The following is a 23,040-nucleotide window of genomic DNA, read 5'->3' on the forward strand; positions in this document are numbered from 1 at the left end:
TGGTGGCGCACACCTTTAATCCCAGCACTTGGGAGGCAGAGGCAGGCGGATCTCTGTGAGTTCGAGACCAGCCTGGTCTACAAGAGCTAGTTCCAGGACAGGCTCCAAAACCACAGGAAACCCTGTCTCGAAAAACCAAAAAAAAAAAAAAACCTAACTGAAAAATTAGAGACTTTTAAAGTTTTCTGATGTAATTGTCATCAAGTCAAGACCAGCCTGGTACACAGTAAGACCCTATCTCAAAACACCAGAAAGGGGTGGAGGGAAGTGGTAACCAGCCAGTCGTAATTATCATTTGAACTTCAAGGAGTTAGGTCCGCCTGTGTGGTACATGGTTCAGTTTGTACTCAGCGGCTTTTTCTTACATTGCAGGTCATGTGTATCAGAGGTGCTGCTGCTCATAAGGAACAGCGTTAGCAGGATCCCAAGGCGCAGTGTCATCTATTGTGATTGAGTTTGAAGATCCCTGCAGGGTCAGGAACAAACCAGCTTTCCCATAAGTCATTGTGAACACTCGGGAAGTCCCAGGGCTTATGTCTTCCATTCCAGTGGAGTAGTTTAGCTTCCTGCAGGAAGTGCTCCGAATATCTTGCATCAGGATTCCAGCCTTCAGTGTGCGGAGGAAGACAGGCTTGTTAGTGAGTACAGTTTATATGAAACATTGGGTACAGGCTCACGGTAAAAGCCCCTCGTTGGTCACACCTCTGCCAACCTCACCCGGGTGGTACTACGGCCCACACAGCTGATAAATAAACCAAAGGGTTAGACAGTGATTGCTTAACACTGCCATTCCTCGGAGCAGTCCACCGTACTTTGAGCATATCCTCACCAGGCGGTGGTGGCACGCACCTTCTAATCCCAGCACTCGGGAGGCAGAAGCAGGTGGATCTCTGAGTTCGAGGCCAGCCTGGTCTACAGAGTGAGTTCCGGGATGGCCAGGGCTACAGAGAATCCCTGGGGTGGGGGTTGGGGAATATGTATCCTCTGCTGTTAAATTTCTTTTGTAACTGAAACTCCATTGAGTAGACAAGTGAGCGGTGGATGCTGTTTTCTTGCCCTCCAGCAACAACAGAGTCTTCTTTTCTCATTAGCACAAGGGAGCTAACCGACCTTACAGACCTTGCCTGATTCCCTTCCTCAGAAAGATCATGACCACCTTGCATGTCAGTAGTTGGAACTTCGACAGGTGTGATTCTGCCTCTGCTCTAGGATCATAAAGTGCTTTCCCCCTTTCCTTATCCGCACAAGTGTCTGTGTTCTGTGTGCATGTCTGGAAGGCCAAAGTTGACACAGGTGTCTTACTCAGTTTCTTTGCAGTATTGAAACAATGATCTCTCACTTCAACCCAGAGCTTGCCAATATGGCTGAACTAGCTAACCAGCTTGCCCCAAGAACCCTGTCTCTGCCCCGAGTCCTGGGATTGCTGGCTTTGTGTTGCTTTTACAAGGGTCCCTGGGATCCAAATTGTTCTCATGCTAACATGCAAGTGTGTGTTTGTTTTGGTTTTTTGAGACAGGAGTTCTCTCTGTAGCCCTGGCTGTCCTGAAACTCACTTTGCAGACCAGGTTGGCCTTGAACTCACTGAGATCCTCCTGTCTGTGCCTCCCCAGTGCTGGCTGGGGTTAAAGGTGTGTGCCACCCCCACCTGGCATGTCAAGTGCTTTTATACACTGAGCCATACCCCAGCCCAGCTTCACACGGCTGCTCTTAGAATTACTGACCTCGCTTTGGTGGGATTTTGTGTATATAGAAATGGTGAGATTTGACTTAATAGCACTGAATTGCCAACTACTTAAGGCCATTGTACACATCACACACCAGTAGGCTCTGTCCACAGTGTTGTGTAGAAATTCTATGCTAAGCATCAGTCCATAAGCTTTTCTTTCTTTCCTTTCTTTGGTTTTTCAAGACAGGATTTCTTGGAGCCTGTCCTGGAACTCACTCTGTAGAACAGGCTGGCTTCGAACTCACAAAAATCCACCTGCCTCTGTCTCCTGAATGCTGGGATTAAAGGCGTGCGCCACCACCACTCAGCTTTTTTTTTTTTAATTTCATGTTCATTGCCTGTATATCTGTGTGAAGGTGTCGGATCCCTTGGAGCTAGAATTACAGAAAGTTTTAAGCTGCCATGTAGGTACTGGGAATCGAACCTGGGTCCTCCTAAAGGGCAGTCACTGCTGAGCCACCTCTCCAGCCCAGGTTCATAAGCTTTCCATGAATCCTAGAGTGTACTATCTTGCAGCTAAAGATAGCAGCTGTATTTGCAGATTCCGAGCCTGAGAGTTAAGGAGGTGGGGTGGCCAAGGTCACCCCAAGGGTTTGAAGCCCTAGGCTATAGGTAGCCTGGTGGTGGTCAGTAGGTACAACATACACTTCCCTTGTTTCCTGGCAGTACTTACCCAGGTGCCGTATGTGCCACAGAGGGTTGATGGTGGAATACTTGCCGTGAAACACAATCAGCATAGGGGAGGTAGCCACTCCCCCTCCCAGGGAGCTGCTGTAGAGGTTTTCTCTAAGACGTGAGATAGAAAGAGAAAATACCGAGTAAATGCTAATACGGCCCTTCAGAACAAGACGTAAGGTTTTCCTCTTTCACTTTTCCCCAACTTTTCATTTTTGGCTTGGGATCTTTGTTGTTAGAAACAGTCTCATGGAGAGCAGATTGGCCGTGAAATCCCTATATAGCTGAGGACAACCTTGAATCAAGCCTGCGCCTTCACTGACACGTTCTGGGGTGAAGGTGTGCACTACCACACCCACCTTCCAATGTGGATTTTGTTTGTTTTTTTTTTTAATTTTTAAAATTATCAAACTTTAAAATACAGAAAACCAGGAGCCTCCCATACACATCATGTAGAGTCACAGTCTCCCATGGACACAATCCAGAGTCACACTCTTCCGCGTGTACCACCTAAGGTCACGCGTATGTCTCCTAAGGTCACACTATCTCATCACCTAAGGTCACACTCATGTACATAAGGCCACACACACTCACGCATGTCACCCAGATTCACAGGGTTAATTCTTGTTACTATCTTGTCACTCTCAAGGATTTTATGACAGGCACAGAAGATCAAATTCTGATCCTGTATCATTTCTAACTTCTCACAGGTTCGGTGTTAGGATGGTATTAAGTAAGATACAGATAAAGGGGCTGGAGAGATGGCTCAATAGTTAGGAGCCCTGGCGCACTTAGAGAGGACCCAAGTTCAAGATAAATAGTGACTCTCATCCATTTGTGACTCAAGGGATCCAACACCCTTTTCTGGCCTCCAGGGAGACCAGATAAGCTTGTGGTGCACAGATTTCACGAAGGAGGGAGGCAGACCACCATACAAAAATAAAAAAGCTTTAAAAAACAAAAAAAGAAATTGAGCCAGCATAGTGGCATTTCCCTTTAATCCCAGCACTAGTGAAGCAGAGGCAGGTAGATCTTTGGGAGCTTGAGGCCAGCCAGCCTGCTCTACAGAGCAAGTTCCAGTACAGCCATGGCTTCACAGAGAAACCCTTTCTTTAAAAGTATCAGATATAGTATTTTTTTTAAATTCAGGTTCTATGAAATTAACCTTAAAAGTAGGTCTGTGGCCAGGTGTGGTGGTAATCCCAGATAATCAGAGGTAAGAAGCCGGCCTGGTTTCATAGCAAGTTCCAGGCCAGCAGGCCAGGGCTACCGAGTGAGATCCTGTCCCCCTCAAAAAGGAGACCTATAAAAGAAGCTCAAAATAAATGAAGTTTCCTCGGTGGAAAAGACTGAAGACACATTGCTAAGCAACCTACTCGGGAAATGGAGGGAATGAATCCCTTATTTCCCTTCATCTCCGTTCTTCGGACTAACCTTTGGGGAAAGATTTTCACCTGTGCCCCTTTTCTTGGTCAACAGGTTCTATGAAAATCTGCCCTCAGCTCGCTCGCTCTCTCTCTCTCTCTCTCTCTCTCTCTCTCTCTCTCTCTCTTTCTTTCTCTCTTTCCAGCTGGGGACAGCAGTGGCGGAGAAACCCTCCTCCCCCCTCCCCACATACTCCACATTCTTCTGCATCCACTTTTCCAGCTGCTTGGTGATACGCTGGTGTTTCCATTCGGTCATGTTGGCGACAATCACGCCTGGATTGAAAGAGCAGGTGCTGGGGCTGATGCCAAGGTCCTTGATGGCCTTCTTCCGGTAGTCCAGATAGCCCATGTACGTGTTCTGCAAAAGAGCAGGGTGCAGCCCTCTGTTTCTAGGAAACGGTTATGCTCTCAAAGCTGCCGTTCAGTGTCCCTGGGCTTCCTTCTGTGCCACCGCCGGTTTCTTTTGGTATGTTTTGTTGTTGGAGGCAGGATCTCATTCTGTCGCTCTGGCTGTCCCGAGACTGGACATGTAGCCCAGACTGGCTTCAAAACTACAACAGAGACCCGCCTACCTCTGCCTCTCCAGTGCTGGGCTTACAGGCACGGGCCACCGTGCCCAGCGTGTTTTTAAAGTTGTGTGTGTGTGCATGCGTGCAAGCCACTGCATGAGTACACGACAAAGGCAGGCTTCCAGGGCAGTGTTTTCACGGCTCCCCTTTTCTGTTTTCTCCTCATTTCTGACCTCTGAAAACGGAGTTCCCGCCTCTCTCCAGCACCTGTTGCTTTCTTTTCTGCCACCATTGGCAGCTCAGCCTGTCTGAAGGCGCTAAATTCCATCTCTCCAGCCTTCCAACTGCCACATCTGCCTAGTTGGGGTTGTATTTTTGTTTTGTTTTTGTTTGTTTTTCGAGACAGGATTTCTCTGCTAAGAGTCCTGGCTGTCCTGGAACTCACCTTGTAGACCAGGCTGGCCTGGCTCTCAGAGATCCGCCTGCCCTTGCGCCTGCCCCTGGCATTGCCTTCTTGATGCTTAAGCAGCTCCAACAGCAGCATGTACCAAGTCCTGTGAAGCTGGCTCCATGCTACATGCCTGCCTCAGGGGATAGTGTTTCTGTCCTTCTTGGTATTGAGGCAGAAGCCCAGAGTCATTAGACCAGACTTAGCTCCTCCTCATCCAAATCAATCCTGTTTGTTCCAGCTTCGAGATCCCTCCTGACCCCAGCCAGTCCCAGTACTCAGTGTGGCCTTCCCATTCCTGCCCACAAGTGCCACTCATTGGTCCCTTTTAAAAAATGATTTTATCAGCCGGGTGGTGGTGGTGGTGCACACCTTTAATCCCAGCACTCGGGAGGCAGAGGCAGAGACATGTATGCACCATGTGTGTTCCTGGTGCCCAAGGGAGCCAGAAGGGGCGTTGGCCTCCTGGCACTGGAGCTACATATAGTCGTGAGCCTCTGTGTGGGTACTGGAGCCCAGGAACACAGCCTGTGGTGATAGCAACACGACAGCTATCATTTTAGAACATTCGCTGTGTCCCATTGCAGTGGACACTTGGCAGCACGCCCAGCAGCTCACACACAACAGGATAGTGTCCATGCCATGTTTCAGGTTCGGACAGTGAGACTTAGTGGTTACAGAAACTGGCCCAAGTGCGTGGGAAAGAAGGGAGCCCTCACCCCATCCTCATCCCCTGAAGTTCCCGCTGGCTTTGGATGGGGAGAGTGTGATCATCTTGAGTTGTGGAGGAGGAATAGAGGGCCTGTAGCAGAGGAGAAGGGGAGGGAGGATGTCTAAGAGCATGCCCACCTGCAGCCCCACAAGCCGGTTGTTGTCTTGAGCGGAGGGCAAGTCACAGTCGTCCGAGAAGGCTGCTGCGTGGCCCAGAGCCAGGGTGGTGTCATACAGTTCCTGGATGTCACCTGCATTTGGAAGGATCCTAAATCAAAACAGCAAGTACCTTGGGGCAAGACGGAACCACAGCTTAACTCCTGGCTTCAATAGAACAAAGAGTACAGGTTCCTCTTTGCCCATGCATGGCAGTGTTCTGAGGACAGCTCATGCCCTCTAAGGAAGCCATGTGAAATGTCCAGGCAGGTGCTGACCAGCTCTGTGGCTGGCAGTTTCTGATCTGACATGTGGACGAGAACAAACATCACGTGCACACGCACACAGAGCCATGGCCAGATGCCTCGGAGACACTGTATTCCTGTGTATTTCAGGAATGCATAGAAGAGACTACCAAGGTAATCGCTGTAGACTGGGCAATCAGAGCAGGGCCCTCAGCAAGCCACTCGATTATCCAGGGAGTATAAAATAGTCCCAGTTTTACAGCCATGCTGTATTCGCGTTACAAAGTGTTTGAAGTCAGCTAGCTACGTGGGAAGTGAAAAAGTATGCCATGCTATATAGAGCTCTCGGCGGAGAGTGGGTGTACCTTGTACAATGACGTCATCGTCCAAATAGATGACTTTCTCGTGCTGACGGATGAGCAGAGGGAGATAGAATCGAACGAAGTTCAGCTGTTAAAGACAAGGGAAACGGGTGGGCCAAGGCCTGTGGTACCTACAAGTCAGCTCTGGTTAGCCCAAGTGTGGACGGGAATACGCAGGCTGAAGTGATGGCTCACCCAGGCTTTTAGAGCCTGACCCTCTGGGTTCTGGGGATGAGGCCAGGCTGGCCCAGAGAAGCTCTCCTAGATCCAGGCCCCACTCACTGAGCAGTGACCACTTCCTGTTCAGGGACAGCTGCAGTGGGAGTCTCCAGTGCCCCCCAATCAATCTTTTAGGATCCAGACTTCCTGCTTTCTCTACCTTGTCAATTAGATAACTCTCAACTAATTAGCCTCAAGATATTCTCTCCCCTCATCCGCTTCTCTTCTTCTCCCTCTCCCCCTCCTTCTGCCCCCTTATACACACGCACACACACACACACCAAACTAAGCCTTTTAGCCTCTTGATCCAGAAAACAGAAACATGAGTTCGTAGGGTTTTCCTTAGTGACGTTCTGTTTTCGTTACCAGCTGACAATAGATCATATCACAGACAAGCCTTAGAATTTGTTTGGAAAGGATGGATGTACATGAACTGCATACAGGAGGTGGCCAGTTTCTGCAGACTGCCCTCAGAACCTGCTTTGGACTGGAAGCATGAGGAACTGAGCTTGATACCCACCCACATGCAAAGATGACTGTAGCACACTGGTCTGAACCCCAGTGCTGGGGGAGGCAAGCTGGGGCTAGGAGAGAGGTGAGGAACCAGGAGGAGGCTGGAGAAAGGCTTGCTGGGGTCCACTGGGCACGCAAGCATATAACACACACACACACACACACACACACTGCTCTTCGTGAAGGAGGGGGAGTCTTTGTGGGCGCTATTGGAAGAAAAATTAACCCCCACAGCAAGGGAAAGTATGGGTGTCTCCTAAAATATGACGTGGCCATCAACTGAGGCTCATAGCTGTCACACGGCTGGCTTTCCTTGGCCTAAGAAAGAGTAGGAGCTAAATGATGATTGGTACAGAGGATACAGTGAGGAAGCGCTCGGGACGCTTTTGCCAGCCTCGCTCCCTGGCCCACCGCCACCGCCACCCCCAGTCCTCTTCACACACACAAATGTAGTTTCTTTTATCGTGCTTATGTAAACCATCTTAGATCCTCCCCAGAGCAGGTGGCTGCTAAGTTATAAATAAGCAAAGCTTTGTGGGGCTCAGGCACTCGTGAGTCTGAAACATCTTACGTGCGCCCCAGATGGTGCGCTGGCAGGTGTGGTCAACATGACACAAGCTAGAGTCAGGGAGGAAGGAGCCGCAGCTGCGGGAAACGCCTCCACGAGATGCAGCTATCGGGCATTTCTTAGTGATAAATGGGGAGGGCCAGCTCATTGTGGGTGGTGCCATCCCTGGGCTGGTGGTCCTGGGTTCTGTAAGAAAGCAGGTTGAGCAAGCCATGGAGAGCAAGCCAGTAAGCAGCCCCCCTTCCATAGCCTCTGCACCAGGCCCTGCCTCCAGGTTCCTGCTCTGTTTGAGTTCCTTCCGTGACCAGTGCTGTGGAAGTGTAAACTGAATAAACAAAGCCTTTCCTCCCGACTTGCTTTTTGGTCCTGGTTTCTCTGCAGACCCTAAGACAGAGGGCTGGGGCTCCACGGTATACGTGAACTCAGGACAGTCCCCACCGTGTACAAGGCTCTTACTCACAGGCTGGAGCAGCTCGGGCCTCGATGAGTCTGGTCTAATCTTCCCCTTGAGGACTATAGGGTTGAACTCCACAATTTTGAAGTTTATTTCTCTCAGTTTAGAATGTTCGATCCATTTTCTAGAGAGATGACCAAAAACCTCTAGTACACACGTCCAATCTTTCCTCGATTTAATTTGCATGCCAACCCGGGGGCTAGTCTGCTGTGGCCTTCGGAAGTTAAAACAGTGTCTGCAAACAGCTTTCATGCTGTAAATCCTTCCGATTGCTTCTCCGTCTGGTCTAGCTTCCAGTCGCCCCCTTCCCCACCCCCCATCTCATAACTCTGCCAAGGAAATTAACAAGACAGTAATAGCCAAGTATACCCCCACACACACATCAGAAATTCGCCTGGAGGAACAAGACATGTCCCTTCCCTTATCCAGCAGCCCCTGTACCCGCCAGACCGACAGCCACATGTTACCGCTGAGAGACAGGCAGCGCATGCCGTGCCAACACGTGTAGCTGTCCCGGCTGTCGTCTTGTTCCCGCCTCTGCTCACCCTTCTTCCTTCCCTCCACCCACTCCCCCCCCACGTCACTCAGCCTTACAGGGCGTATCTCTCTCGTCGGATTCATGACGAGAATATAATGGCAGAAATAATCTCAAAACAGACTTGGCAATGACCCAAGCCACAGACGGCAACATTTGCTGTTGATCACAAATTGGCGGAAGAGGCCTGGGCGTCGGGAGCTCAGTGGCAGAACTCTAGCGGCTGTCGGTGGGAACGTGGCAGTAGTCAAGGAAGTATATTTGCTTGTGGAGATTTTCCTGAGATGCGCAGTGGGTCCCTATGCTCTACTCTTGTGTTCTACTTCCACGAGAACTGGTTTGAAAATATGTGAACATGGGGGAGGAGGAAGGCCCACCAACCAGGAGCTGGGAGACGGCCCACTTTGTTGACCGTTTGTGTCTATGAGTTGTGTGACCTGTTCCTTTTTGGCTGGCTGGTTTGTTTAGCTTGGAGAATGTCTCACTGCACAGCCCAGTCTGGTCTCTAATTTCCAATTCTCGTTCCTCAGCCTCGAGCACTAGGAGGACAGTGTTGGCTCTTGGTGACTGTGTTGTTTAAGGACCTGGGGTGGAATTCCGGGCCTTGGTGTCTGTTCAGAGTTTATGCTTATTTTTCCATTAGGCTTAAACTTAAATTTTTTTGCAACAATTCTTCACTATAAGCCATACTTTTTACTAATCGATTTTATAACTAATCCCTTTCACAGTTCTTCATTATTCAGAAGTCTGTCAGCTTTCTCTTTTAATTCCTGGGCTTGAGGACCAAGATTACACACGTATCCTGCGTTTCTAAAACGCATTTAAAGTTTGATTTTTTTTTTTTTGTTAATTTCTTCTTACTCTCTGGTTCATCTTTTTAGTATGGCAGGATATTGTAAAAATAAGTTCAAAGTTATAGTATGACCTATAAAGTTATATCGCTGTAAGTTTGTAGTTCAGCCATCACAGATCAAGTGTGATTCAGTGGTAGGGTCTGCGTTTAATCTGTGTGAGTCATGGAGTAAACCTCTGGCCTCTTCCCCTAAACTAGCTAGTGAGGGTTGTGCAAATATTTTCCAGGTTAGGAAAAGGGGGAAAATGGAAAGAGCACTTGTTCTCCCCTCCTCCGCCGGGATGACCCAGGTCCTCACTCAGGCACTGAGATTGGCTGGTCTTCCCTCTGCCTTCCCCCCCGTAGCCCCCAGTGATCCTCCAGGCTCCACCTCCTCAGTAGAGGCTCGCAGGCCTTCCTCAGCCTGGCCAAGAACAAATACTTGAAAGATTTTCCAGTAAGCTGCTCCAGGACTGGGGTTCTTTAGTCCACCAGAGGGTTCACATCTGCAGAAGCAGCTGTTGTCTTATTTAATAATGAGGCCCTGCGGGCGTTTCCTCATCTAGAAATTCATTAGTCAAGTCACAAATAAGCCCAGGACTTCCTCTCAATAATGCTAATGATAGCTATCAATCTAGAAGAAGAAAAGGGAGGAGGAGGAAGGAGAGAAGGTGAAGGTGGTAAGGGCCCATCTAAAGAGAAAAAAGAACATTGAAAGAAAATAGAACATTCCAAAACGCAGTACAAACTACCTTATTCGAGGCAGCGTGTTTCGTAGTCCGACGACATAGAACACAATGTTGGCATCAGTGTTGCTGTAGATGCTGTTGATGGCAGCCATGGTTGCGCCCATCCTCCCTGGGGCCGCACAGATCACCACTGGAATCTCCTCTTCCATGTCCTCAGGGGATTCGGAATCATCGCCTAAGAAAACCATCAAAATCAGTGACTCGGAGCCCTCTGAAGAGTCATTTTTAAGTTGAGTTATTGGGAACCATTTCTGGACAAATGGGAATGGATCAGCAGGAAGAGAAGGGAAGGGACAATTCTCAAAATGTAGGAGAGGATCTAAAGAGACAGGGTGCAGAGCCGTCCCTCAAGGTGGGTCCAAGAACCAAGAGCACGAGCACCAGCTTGGAGCTTCTAAGAAACTTTCTGTGAGGCTCAGCCTCAGGTGGGATCTAGTCATGAGCTTTTCTTTTGTTTGTTTGTTCAAGACAGGTCTCACTTTGTAACTCAGATTGGCGCCAAACTCACTAGGTAGCCCAGGCTAGCCTCAAACTCACAACCCTCCTACCTCAACCTCTGGAAGCTGGGATCACAGGCGTGTTCTAACAAGTCCTCACGTGACATTTACACAGACTACAGTTTAAGCAGCACTGGTCATTCTGGAGTGTAACAGAGCTGCCGCCCTACGGAAGCTATTTTACAAACGAGCCCTTAGGAGTTAACCACGCTGTTATCTGCCCCCCAAACACTGACAGGACCTGGTGGACAATACTGAAACCACCCTCTTAGGTGTCTTTTGGCAGAACCCATGCTTGCTCACCGGCTTCAGGCTTGAGTACAGATCCCCTGTGAACCTTCTTGTACAGAATCCCACAGAGGGTCAGGGCCAGAAGGAACAGCAGCACTTGGTTAACTGAAATGAAGAAGAAAACACATCAAAGGCTGACCCGTCAACCTCAAACCACTAAAAGAAAAAGATGGGGAAAAAAAAACCCAGAATGGCAGCTTGGGAAGCCATACAGAGGATGCAACAGTCTGGGGCAGCCATAGAGGACACAGCAGCTTGGGCAGCCATACAGAGGGCGTGGCAACCTGGGGCAGACGTACAGAGGGCGTGGCAATCTGGGGCAGATGTACAGAGGGCGTGGCAATCTGGGGCAGCCATACAGAGGGCGTGGCAATCTGGGGCAGACATACAGAGGGCGTGGCAATCTGGGGCAGACATACAGAGGGCGTGGCAATCTGGGGCAGCCATACAGAGGGCGTGGCAGTCTGGGGCTGCGCACACACAGCAATGGAGTACTCAATAAGCAAGGAAGAGCCAGGCCCAGGCAGTCTCATGACAAAGGCCTCGAACCCGGTCACCACAAGAGGCTGCCTTACATGAATATTTGATCCACTACACAAACAGCTTCATTTCTAGAATGCCTTTTACGAGCGACTGCTAATTCTGAACAGGCTTAAAGCGGTAGAAGCTAGTTGCGTTTCAATTGGTTCAAATGCCCGTCCAAGACGAGGGACTGACAATCCTGGCTCTGGGTCAGGACCTCAGTGCTGCGAGTTCTCGGTCTCCAGCTGTTCCACATTAGTGACGATGTTAGCTTTTGGTACTTACCCAGGAACAGGAGGGACAGGAGGGGGCAGGGCAGAAGACACATTGCCGGTTGTTGGTAAAATGAGCGGGGGCAATTGTGTTCAGAGTTAAGCAATAGCAGGTCCTGTGTGAAAAAGCCAGTCTCTGATTGCAACGTTGCAGGCAAGCAACACAGGGTACTCAAAACTGAACTTTTTTTTTTTCCCGAAACAGGGTTTCTCTGTAGCTTTGGAACCTGTCCTGGAACTAGCTTTTGTAGACCATGCTGGCCTCGAACTCACAGAGATCCGCCTGCCTCTGCCTCCCAAGTGCTGGGATTAAAGGCGTGCGCCACCACCGACCGGCTAAAACTGAACATTCTTCCAATTGAATATATTTTATGAATCATCTTTTGTGGCAGGATATACATATGTGTGTGTGTGTGTACACACACACACACACACACATATATATATTCCCATTTACAGAAAGGATAGAAACTTTCTGTTATAAAATATACCTATTTTATTAAACATAAGTTAGTTTAAATACGACCTCTAAAGTAATGTGGAAGACAGAATGAACACAGATGACAAAAACTGGGGAGATGGGACTTTGCCAAGGACAGACACAAGCGTGAAGTGTAGGGCATGCTGGGAGAGTCAGGTGTGTAACCCTGCAATCACCAGGCAGAGGCAGGAGGATCACAGGGAGTCCAAGTCTGCTTGAGTTACACTATAACTCTGTTGTGGGGGAATAGCAGGAGCTGGGATAGGAAGTCAGATTCAAACCTCATTTTTATCACCTTCTAGCGGTGAAAACTTAACTTCCCCAAGCCTCTGTGGGCTTCTCTGATACAAATAAAAATAAAAATTGAAAATTTCTCTCTAAAGGTAATTACTGGTTTTGTGCTGGTTTACCTTTGACCCTCAGGCTCTTGTATTCATATTTGTAGAAAGAATGACCTAGAGAGTATTAGATGCCTTCCCAAACTACATGGAGCCCCTCATGGTGGTTCAGTCTGGCTGAGGTGCAGCTTCCAGCTGCCCTTCCCCCTCTTGGGGGAGATTCAGCCGTGGCTAGCTACAGGCCAGGAAAAAGTAAAAAGTTCTCAGGTCTCAGGAGATCTGGTGACTGTTCACCTACCACTGTGTTTAGAGCGGTGACCCCATACCTGACCCTCCCATGGCTGTTACCACTGACAAAAAGTTGCCAGAAGAAAAGAATGTTTCAGTTAAGCATGTCCCATGCGATTCTGAACATTTATATGAAGTTCACATCTAATTGGATGCCTTTCGTTTTCATTTAAATCAGGCAACTCTAGAGTCATAGTAACAGCATTAGGTCGCTGTGTTTACCCTCAAATTAATAATGTTCTATCTAAAATCAGGAGAATATAGGAGTTTGAAAGGTCTAGAGACTGGATGTGGCTCTTTAAGACTAAAAATGGAGCCTTACAAATACTTAGGCATGAACGAGAATACTCATTTAGAGTGAGGAAATGATCGTAATACCTTTAAAAAGATATGATCCAGGCCAGGCAGTGTGGCGCATGCCTTTAATCCCAGCACTGGGAGTTGCAGGCCAGCCTGGTCGGTCTACAGAGCTAGTTAAAGGATAGCTGGGTCTACCTGTAGAAACCCTGTCTTGAAAAAAAAATCAATATGTATGTTACATATATAAAAATTATATGTCTATATGATCCATGATTATATGACCAATGGTAAATCCATTTATAGCCAAACTCAACAACATCACGCAGGAATCCTCAAATGACCATGCCAAAATTGCTTGTGGGAAAATGGTCTATGAAAATCAGAGAGAGAGAGAGAGAGAGAGAGAGAGAGCGAGCACATCATTAGAACACTCCTCTGAAACATCTTCATGGTTCTTTTCACAAGTTCAGTTCTTACTTCTGCGTAGAAGAGCCATGTGTATCCACCTGGATAACAACCAGGACCTGTGAATTGAAGAGTAAAAAAATGTCATTAAAAAAACAATCAGCCAGGCAGTGGTGGTGCATGCCTTTAATGCCAGCATTGGGAGGCAGAGGCAGGCGGATCTCCGTGGGTTCGAGGCCAGCCTGCAGTGACTAGTTAGTTACTGTTCCGTGGCTGTGATAAAACACCACAGCCAAGGCAATTTGAGGAAGAAGAGTCTATTTGGGCTTACGGCTCCAGAGGGCTTCAGAGTCCAAGGAGTGTCTCAAGACAGCCAGGGCCACACAGAAATCCTGCCTCAAAACCCCAATCAATCAACAAAATCCCAGTGATATATTTATTATTGGAAAAGGTTAGGAATACAATGCCTCAATGTTGTCAGTATTCAGGCATCTGTACTGGCCTGCTCTTGGGTTCCTGAGAGGACACAGCCTCAGCTGCAGCCACTGAGAACACCTCCTGCACACATTCACAATGTTCCCTTTGTAAAGGGCCCTGCCCGCCTCCTGTCTCTCTGTCTCTGTCTCTGTCTGTCTCTGTCTCTGTCTCTCTCTCTCTCTCTGTCTCTCTCTCTCTCTCTCTCTCTCTGTGCCTTTCTGCTTCTCTGCCCAGTTCTGTCTCTCCCCCTTTTTTCTCTCTCACTGCTTCCCTCTTCTCTTCTGCTGCTCCTGTCCCCAGAGGCCCGTCTCCTTCCCCCTTCTCTTCTTTTACATTCCCTTTGCCCGAATTACCAACACTACCAACAGGTCAGCCACTCTCAGTTAATAGTCTCCTTCGCTGTTCATTTCGAGATAAAAATGATAGATATAAAAAACCAAAACAACAAAAAATAACAGACATAAAGATAAAAGGGGAGAACCCAGTCCCCAGAGCTGTGCTCTGACCACAGTCATGCTCAGGGGTTAGGGGCACTTAGTTCTCCTGCAGAGTGAGTCCCTAGGGGTCAGTTCCCAGCACCCACCTGGCAGGTCCAGGAACTCCGGTCCAGTGATCCAGTGCCCTCTGCTGGCCCCCACTGGCACTGCATTTACAAACTACATTTACATATATGTGGGCAAAACACCTATACACACAATATCAAAATAAATCTAGTAGAAAACATGTAGAGGAGGCAGAGGCCTGAGTCCAGCAGTCTAAGGCTAAATCCAAGGTCTAAGACTGTGGCAGCGAATGTACTTAAACATTTCATTTTATTATTTTTAATTCTAGGCACACACATGAGCGCCAGTACCCATGGAGGTCTTTGGATTCTCCGGAAGCTGTTGTCACGGGTACTCTAAGCCACCTGACATGGAACTAACATGTGTTACATGTGGTGGTTTGAATTAGGGGCTCCCCATATTCTTGGACATTTGAACATCTGGTTCCCGATTATGTTGTTCCATGGTTTAGGAGGTATGGCCTTGTAGGGGAAGGTATGTTACTGAGGGCAGGGTTTGGGGTTTTAAAAGCCTTATGATGTTCTGTGTGCTCTGTAGCGGGCTTTCTTTGGATCGCCAGCCCCCAAATCATTACACGGTGGCTTATTGTTAATTATGAATTCTCAGGCTTAGCTTACGCTTGTTTCTAGTTTTTTCTTTAACTTAATTGACCCGTTTTTATTAACTTGTGTGCTGCCGTGAGGTTCATTTACCTCATCCACATACTGTCCACCCTGCTCTCGTAGGCAGGCCAGGTGAAACAAATACAATGTATCTTTACTTAGTTAAACAAATGCAGCATAAACAAATTCAACACAGCTTTACTTAAATATTCTATTCCACAAGAGGGCGCTCTCTGCTTCATGCTCATGGTTCAAGATGTGAGCTCTCTGCTTGTGTTCCTGCCTTCATGGACTTGTAAGCTCCCTGAACTATCAGCCCAAACTCTTTCTTCCACAGGTTGCCTCGGCCATGACGCTTTATCACAGCAACAGAACAGTCACCAGTACACTCTGCAAGAACAATATGTGCCCTTAGTCCCTGAGCCATCTCTCCAACCCCTGTGGTAGCTAGTCTTGATTGCCAGCTTGGCATGACTTAGAAATCACCTAGGAGTCACCTGTGCAGCTGTGCGGGTGTCTGCAGAGAGGCTCAGCCGAGGTTGAAAGACCCTCATGGGCCAGGGTCCCAAACAGGACGAAAAGGAGAAAGGCGGCGAAGCACCAGATTCGTTGCCTTCTGCTGCCTCCCGAGTCCATTCTGTCCTGCTGCCTTCCCCGTCCTGAGGGCCTGTGCCCCAAGAACCAAATCTTCCTTGATTTGCTTTTGTTGGGTGTTCTGTCTCCATGGCAAGAAAAGTAACACCGGGACGGAGCCTATGAGGGCACTGTCTGGGTTATCAAGTCCTGGATGCTAGAAGATTCCATGAGACACATCCCTCAGCGGTGTGCCCACTCCCCTCCTTCACAAACTGTGACGTCCCTCATTTTCCCAACTTTCCGGGGGTGCAAGTTTAGTCTCTTCTACTGTCTCCATCTTCTTACTTATTTTAATTAATTTTTGGTTTTTGATACATAGATTCTCTGTAGTTTTTGGAGCCTGTCCTGGAACTTGATCCATAGACCAGGCTGGCCTCGAACTCACTGAGATCTGCTTGTCTCTGCCTCCCGAGTGCTGGGATTAAAGGCGTGCACCACCACCACTCAGCCTGTCCCCATCTTTTTGGTTGTTTTGGTTTTTTGAGACAGGGTTTCTTTGTGTAGATCTGGCTGTCCTGGAACTCACTTTGTATACCAAGCTGGTCTTGAATTCACAGAGCTCCGCCTGCCTCTACCTCCCAAGCGTGCGCCACCACCGCCCAGCTCAGTCCCCACCTGTTCAGCTCCCCGCTCCTGAACTTTAACATGAAGATGAGAGACCATCCAAGTCGAGGATTTCTTTCCTTCTCTTCCTCCTGAAGAAACCCCTCCATGTTTAAACCTTCCCAGTCTTAAATACTATTTACAAGACAGCTACATTCACATTTCTGCCCCCAGCTCAAGCCTGCCACAGGGACTCTCGGCATCATTGCTCCAAGGCGTCCACATGTTCCAGTCGGAGCTCCTGCTACTTCCCCAGAGCACACATTTCCCAGTCTTCCCCAAACCAGTTCTCCACAACCTCACTTTTATAACTGTTCCAACCAGAAGCAAACCACAGTATCTTCAGCCTCCCTCTCCGTGTCTACGTGGAGACTGATGACAGAACCTTTTGGTTCTGCTCTCAGAATGCATCCAGAATTATCGCCACCCTCCAGGGCCCCACCCTAGTCTACAGACATCATCTTTTGACTGCACTGTAGTGCAGTCTTACAGAAGTTCTGCCTTATCACCCTCCAGCAGGTCTACAGTCGAGCAGATGTGCTGAGCCTGAGTCACGCTGTGCCCGCTGTGCCCGCTGTGCCCGCTGCTTGGCTCTGCCTGAAGCCCTCCCAGGCCTTCCAAGCTCCTGGGGAAGAGGGAGGATGCAGACAGTGCCTGCTGTGAGATACCACATGATCACCCTGGCCTCTTTGCCAGGCAGAGGCCAGCGTCAGTGTCCTTCCACCTGTCCCCTCCCATCCAACACCAAGCCCCCCCCCCCCCGCAATCTGGAATGTTCTTCACACACTTGCCACCTCTCCACCCTCCAGCTCTTAGTGAAAACACCCAGACGCAGCAGCTTTTACTTCATGTCCTCAATGGTCATCTCTACCCACGAGGCTGCCCCCTGCATCTGTCCCCTTCCCTAGTCTGTTCCCCCTAATGAAACATCAGAAGCCTCGTGAAACTGGGACTTGTGTCTCTTTGCTCCTGGACTTGTGTTCAGCACCTAGCAATATAAACCTCTCAAACACACCAGTGGGCCCGGATGACTATGCAGCCCTGTTATAGGACAGCCAGAGCGCCTGCGTGTTCCTCATGAACTCAGCACCTCGGGGCCCTGCAGTGGCTCCTTCGGGTGCACCCTGGCATCTCCTTCCTCTTCTCATCCCTCGCTGGAGCCGTCACTGACTCTGGTGAATTGCACCGTCTAACTGGTACTTAGGTTCTCCTCTCGTCCTGCCTCACCTCACCCCCTTACCGGCTCTGCAGTGCCTCCCATCCAGCCTTCCGGTCCCCTCCCCTTACCCAATCAATTGCCGACTTAACTGCCACGTGGGCCTTTTTTCGTTGCCTGATAACTATGTACAGTCAATGTGAAACACACGTGAAGCCTCAACAGCTTCGTTCTATGTTCTTTGTTTCACTTGAAACCGTTCAAGTTTACACACGTTGAAATAAAATACCCTTGGGCGTTTCGCCAGCTTGCTAGCGAGGCGTTGCATTTGCTCGGCCGCTGTACCCGCAAGCGTGCACACTTTGAAGCTGCAGGCATTGGGCAACAGCAACACCCCTGAGTATGTCAGCATGCCTCTTTTCAATTTTGTTTGTTTCTCGAGGCAGGGTTTCTCCGTGTAGCCCTGGCTTTCCTGAAACTCACTTTGTAGACCAGGCTGGCCTTGAACTCAGTGAGATCCTCCTGCCTCTACCTCCAGAGGGCTGGGATTAAAGGCCAGCACCACCAGGCTTGGCTCAGCGTTCCTCCTTTAAAAAAGTGAGGGTAGGGTGTGGGCAGGGGAGATGGTTCTGTGGTTAAGAGTGCTGGCTACACAAGCCTGGAGTTCTGAGTTCAAACCCCTTGCTCCTATGTAAAAAGCCAGGCATGACCATGTGTGCCCACCACTCCAGTGCTATGGGGCAGAGAGGACGGGTGGGCTTAGAGGTACTGTCTCAAGGGAACCAGGAGGAAGAACGGAGGACACCTGACACCTTTCTTTGGCTTCTACATGTGCAAACATGGACCCACACACGTGTGCACACACATACACAAAAACAAAGGTATACTAAAATGCGAACAAATCAAAGACATCCTAAAGAATAAAAATGCCGTGATCGCTTCTAAGAAAAATAACATTAATAATGTCATCCAATAAGCGGTCCATACTTAAATCCCTTAATTCCAATCTGCTGTTCTATAGCTTGGCTTGCTTTCTTTTGCTCTCTGTACTCTTTTAATTGGTGCCATTTTCACTGCTTTTTCGTTTGTCTCAGAGAACACAAGATGGTGAGCGTGCTTTAGAACCGTCCTGGATGACTTGTGGCGCTGGGCAGACAGACACAGCGCGGCTAAACAGTAACAGGTGCGGCTATATGGGAGAGATAACACGTAACATCAGACAACACGGGATAGCTACAGTTGACAACACAGAGCTAAACATTCCCCACAACTAATGATCTCCAATGTTTCCAACACAAAGGAGCGACAGGTAAGCCGGCCGTGATGGTGTATGCCTTTAATACCAGCACTTGGGAGGCAGAGGCAGGGGGATCGCTGTGAGTTCGAGGCCAGCCTGGTCTACAGAGTGAGTTCCAGGACAGCCAGGGCTACATAGAGAGACCTTATCTCGGAAAAAAAAAAAGGAAGCAACAACAGGTGTCTGATGTGATAGAAATACCAGTGTAGCCAGCGGGTCACGCTACGCTTGAAATGCCGCACCACGCCGCTTAAAAATACCGTTACCTGTCAGCTTTGAAAATGAGCCTACCTCTCCCACCTAGCTCTTGTCATTCCATCCTTGCTTAAAAACCCTCATGGGTACCCCTGAAGATTAAGGTGACTGAGCCCCAGTGTCACGCTTCTGGCCAGGCTGAACAGCCCATCGTCAGTCCCCATCAGCCAGCCTCTTCAAGCCAGCTCTACGGCTTCTTGTCTTCAGACTTCGTTCAAGCAGCAACCTTCCCACAAAGCCCCTTCCTCGCCTCCTTCAAGCAGCGGCTGCCTGGCCTGGCGCCCTCCCAGTATCCATGCCATCTGTGAACTTTCCACACTGTTTTCTTTTCTCTTTCTTTGTCCTTTTGGTATTTCGAGACAGGGTCTCCCTGTGTGGTTCTGGCTGTCTTGGAACTCACTCTATAGACCAGGTTGGCCTCAAACTCAGATCCGCCTGCCTCTGACTCCTGAGAGCTGGGATGAAAGGTGTGCACCACCGCTACCCACAGCCTCCCAACTGATTTTGTAAAGTCATGCTGTGCCTGTCTCCTTTCATGATGGCTGAGGTCAGGAGTGTGACTCCCCTCTGGGTCTGCTTGTCCTGTTACAGAATAGTCTGAATGAACAACAGGAAAGAGAAGGCAAGGGTAAGAGGCTCTTGTCACTCTGCTCGTTACTCACTGAAAGAAAGAAGTCGGCGTATCAGAGATGAGCCTGTGGTCCCATCCTAAGGATGCAGGCAGAGGGTTCTGGAAGGAAGCCCCACCGCGTTCACCCCTATAAGCTTCTCTAGGCTGAACGACTTCCAAGTCACGCTCTTCCTGTGGTAACAAGTCAACCCTCCAGTGCAGAAAAGCCTGTCGGCCTGTTTCCAGACAGCCAGAGGTAGAGCTGGGAGTTTCTAGTGCCCATGATGGAACAAGGGATTCCTGAGGCAAGGTACTGGCCAGTGACAGCTTCAAAGAGGGGAAGAAAAGGCAGAGGGCTGTGACATTTAAAGTGTTTTTCTACTTTTCGATCCTTCAGTTGGGTCTTTGGAGCTCCTTCCTCATGGGGCAATGTCCTTCTGGACAGCCTTTGAAAAACTGACCTTAAGGAAGCAACCAAAGATACGATGTTCCTTGGGATCGAGAAATGAAAACACGACGTTTTCTCCGAGAGGAAAGAGGAGCTAGAGAAAAGAGAGCTGGGGGTAGTGTTTAAGCGGAGGGACGAAAACAGCAGGGCCCTGGGGAGAAGACATGTTTGGAGACGAGGAACACCTGGAGCCACCAGAACATCACAGGGAAGCCAGTCCCGCCCAGGACAGGGTGTGTGGTCGCTCCTGTCACCCACACTGCCATTGTCTGCTTTGCCAGGGAAGTGGAGCACCCTGAGCCTTCTTCCCTGCAGACCCTGTGGGTCACATGTTACGTTAGCATCGTGATGTGACCAGACCAAGCTTATAAAGCTCCTCCCCAGCACATGGCCCAGGCGCTCACTGCTGTAGGGCGCAGCTCTGGTGTTGGCTGTATCAGAGGGAGGACTAGGATTCTGTTATGTAACACAAAAAAGGATATTGCACCGAAGCACAATACCAAAACATTTTGAGAAAAATGCAGAGGCAAGACCAACCCACCAGCGTCACACTGGCTAGCGGGCTGCATGGGCCGAACGCAGCAGGACTGATCTCGGCAGCGTATTCAAACATCTAGACGGATTCTATGGTCTTTCTCTTTAAGCTGTGTTTACTGCCCCGCCTTAACTCCTATCACCAGCTATCGACAAGGGTCTGCTGGACTTATCCGAGATGTCTTATGTACCGCTAAAGGGAACATGAGACAGTTTTTGGAAGTTAAACAAAACACTGTGAGTCCCATTCCACAACAAACCCACAGAATCCTACGACTGCCAGCCAGCTCTCTTTCTGGGGATGGAGGCCCCAAAAGAGTTTCTGAGGACAGATTCCAAAAACATGAATCATAACTTAGCTAGGTCATTTTGGCTCAGAAACAGACTCACATTAAATGCTAGCATTGATCTCTCGTACTAAGTAACTCCTGATCTCCATCCTTAAAGTCCGACGCAAACAAACAAAAACATCATACTATTAGGGCAGGGGTGGGAGGGTGTGGGGATAAACTCTGCTGTGCGAAACAACCCACGATGTGAAAAGCTTGACCACTGAACATTTTGGATTTGTCTTGAGAGCAAAGCTTCTGGTAGGATGGTACCGTTACAAAGCAGGGGACTTTCGGAGGCAAAGTCTGTGAAGGGGGCAGTCTGTCGTCTCTGATGTAAGTCTTTGAGTCCACAACAACATAAACAAGTGCTGTAGACAGAGCCGTCAAAACGGGAGAGTACCTCGCCTGTAAGTTGCTCTGCTTACCTGATGGGTGATGAGGGAGGCTTTGGGCTCCCTGGTCAAGAACCGGGGCAGGGCGGAGCGTTGGAATTGCAGCTGGTCGCAGGGGCTGCTAAACTTCGCTTCTGCTGCTTCTAAGATCCCATTGGAAATCCCAAGGGGCCCAGGAGTCCCGAGGCCAATACGCTGTTTCCAAGCGAGTGCCTCGGCTGTCCACACCCACCTCCGCTTGCGTTGACTTTGAAGGGCTCGAGTTTCTTCCAGCCCTCCTTCAGTGGCCGGGAATCCAAGCCTCCCGCCCCAAACGGCTCTTCCCGAAATCACTTCCAGATGCGCCCCGAAGGGAACGCAGGTCGGCTGGCTGGCGCAGACTTCCTCTCTCGGCTTTCTCTTTGCCGTCTGCATGTAAAACTCTCTCCAAAGCAAGGCTGTTGTGGAGTAAAAAGAGTCAACTCCAGAGAAAAGCAAACGCTCGCAAAGTAAATCTATGCCACGATGTATCTAATGTAAAATTCAAGAGAAAGCAACAGTCAAATTCGTGGGAATCTTTTGGTTCTCCTGTACATTGAAATGTTACAATGGCAAATCAGAACGCAGACTGCAGTCTCCTCCTGAGGCGGCAATGAAGACAGAAGTTTCCAGATAGAGTTGTATTTCTACCCGAAGTGGAGGGGAATCAGGCAGGGGTAGGTAGACTTGGCCACAATCTCTCCAACTCTGTAGTTTGGCAGGTAATCCCCAGACGCCCAGGAATGGTACCAGCGCTTTGCCTGTGGCCACAGAACATATTTCACAATCTCCAGCTGCGATAAAGAGCTCCTTGCTGGCTGCCTGGCTGCCTCCGTCGCAAACCGTCCTTTCCTTCATAAGTATAAAGCAACTCACATCGTAATTTCAGATTTCCAGGACCCCTCAGTAAGAGCTGAGGTGGGGGGGGATGATGGGGGTGGGGCTGTGTTTTGTGTGTGTGTGTGTGTGTTTTTTTATTCTTTTATTTTGGCTTTTTGAAGGGCCCACCACCCAGCTCTCAAACGAATCTCCCTCTCTCTCTCTCTCTCTCATATATATACACACACACACACAGAGGCTTATTAAGAGGCTTATTATTACTTTCTTTCCTTCTTACTCCGTGGCTGGCTGGGTGGCCGGGTGGCCAGGTGGCTGACTCCTGACATCCTCCTCTCCTTGTTCTCTTGCTCCTCCTCTTCCTAAGTGCTCAGATTCTCTGTACTTATCCTCCCTGTTCGCCAGCCCTGCCTATCCTTGCTCCTGCCTGGCTGTTGGTTGTTTATCTCTTTATTAGGGCCATCAGGTGCTTTAGACAGGCTCAGTAACACAGCTTTACAGAGCTAAATAAATACAATGTAAACAAAAGTCACACACCCGAAAATATTCCTCCACAGGGTTGGAACCCTACCAGGTCAGGGAGGAAGAGAGATAGTGATACAGTTGGCCGGTCTGCTTAGGACTGAGCTCTCTAGAGCAGCTGTAATGGCTACATTGTTTGGGGAGACTGCACTAACTGCCAACCTATAGGGAGGTACCCCACGCCTGGCACTGGGGTTTTCCTTTGATAACCCTGCCTTCTGGGAGCAGCATTGCC

General features: G+C 49.2%; 1 protein-coding gene across 2 annotated transcripts in view; it reads right to left on the reverse strand.

The window, feature by feature from the left end:
• Glt8d2 (glycosyltransferase 8 domain containing 2) overlaps positions 1 to 21,812 on the reverse strand; it is a 21,960-nt gene extending 148 nt beyond the window's left edge. Inside the window, exons 1-10 of one of the 2 annotated variants that reach the window (XR_012908656.1) lie at positions 21,462 to 21,812; positions 13,596 to 13,642; positions 10,930 to 11,022; positions 10,133 to 10,304; positions 8,020 to 8,137; positions 6,263 to 6,347; positions 5,635 to 5,747; positions 4,020 to 4,186; positions 2,400 to 2,512; positions 154 to 607 (exon numbers count right to left, since the gene is read on the reverse strand). Coding sequence is in view for 1 of the 2 variants with exons in the window: in XM_075954661.1 (XP_075810776.1) it covers positions 438 to 607; positions 2,400 to 2,512; positions 4,020 to 4,186; positions 5,635 to 5,747; positions 6,263 to 6,347; positions 8,020 to 8,137; positions 10,133 to 10,304; positions 10,930 to 11,022; positions 13,596 to 13,614 (1,050 nt within the window). In the remaining variant the exon portion in view is untranslated. Of the gene's footprint in view, positions 1 to 28; positions 608 to 2,399; positions 2,513 to 4,019; positions 4,187 to 5,634; positions 5,748 to 6,262; positions 6,348 to 8,019; positions 8,138 to 10,132; positions 10,305 to 10,929; positions 11,023 to 13,595; positions 13,643 to 21,461 lie in introns of those variants that run through there. The other variant, XM_075954661.1, reaches the window with a different exon arrangement.
• Between the last annotated feature and the right edge of the window lie 1,228 nt (positions 21,813 to 23,040).

This window comes from Microtus pennsylvanicus, chromosome 20, assembly GCF_037038515.1.
Source record: "Microtus pennsylvanicus isolate mMicPen1 chromosome 20, mMicPen1.hap1, whole genome shotgun sequence".
NCBI lineage: Eukaryota > Metazoa > Chordata > Mammalia > Rodentia > Cricetidae > Microtus > Microtus pennsylvanicus.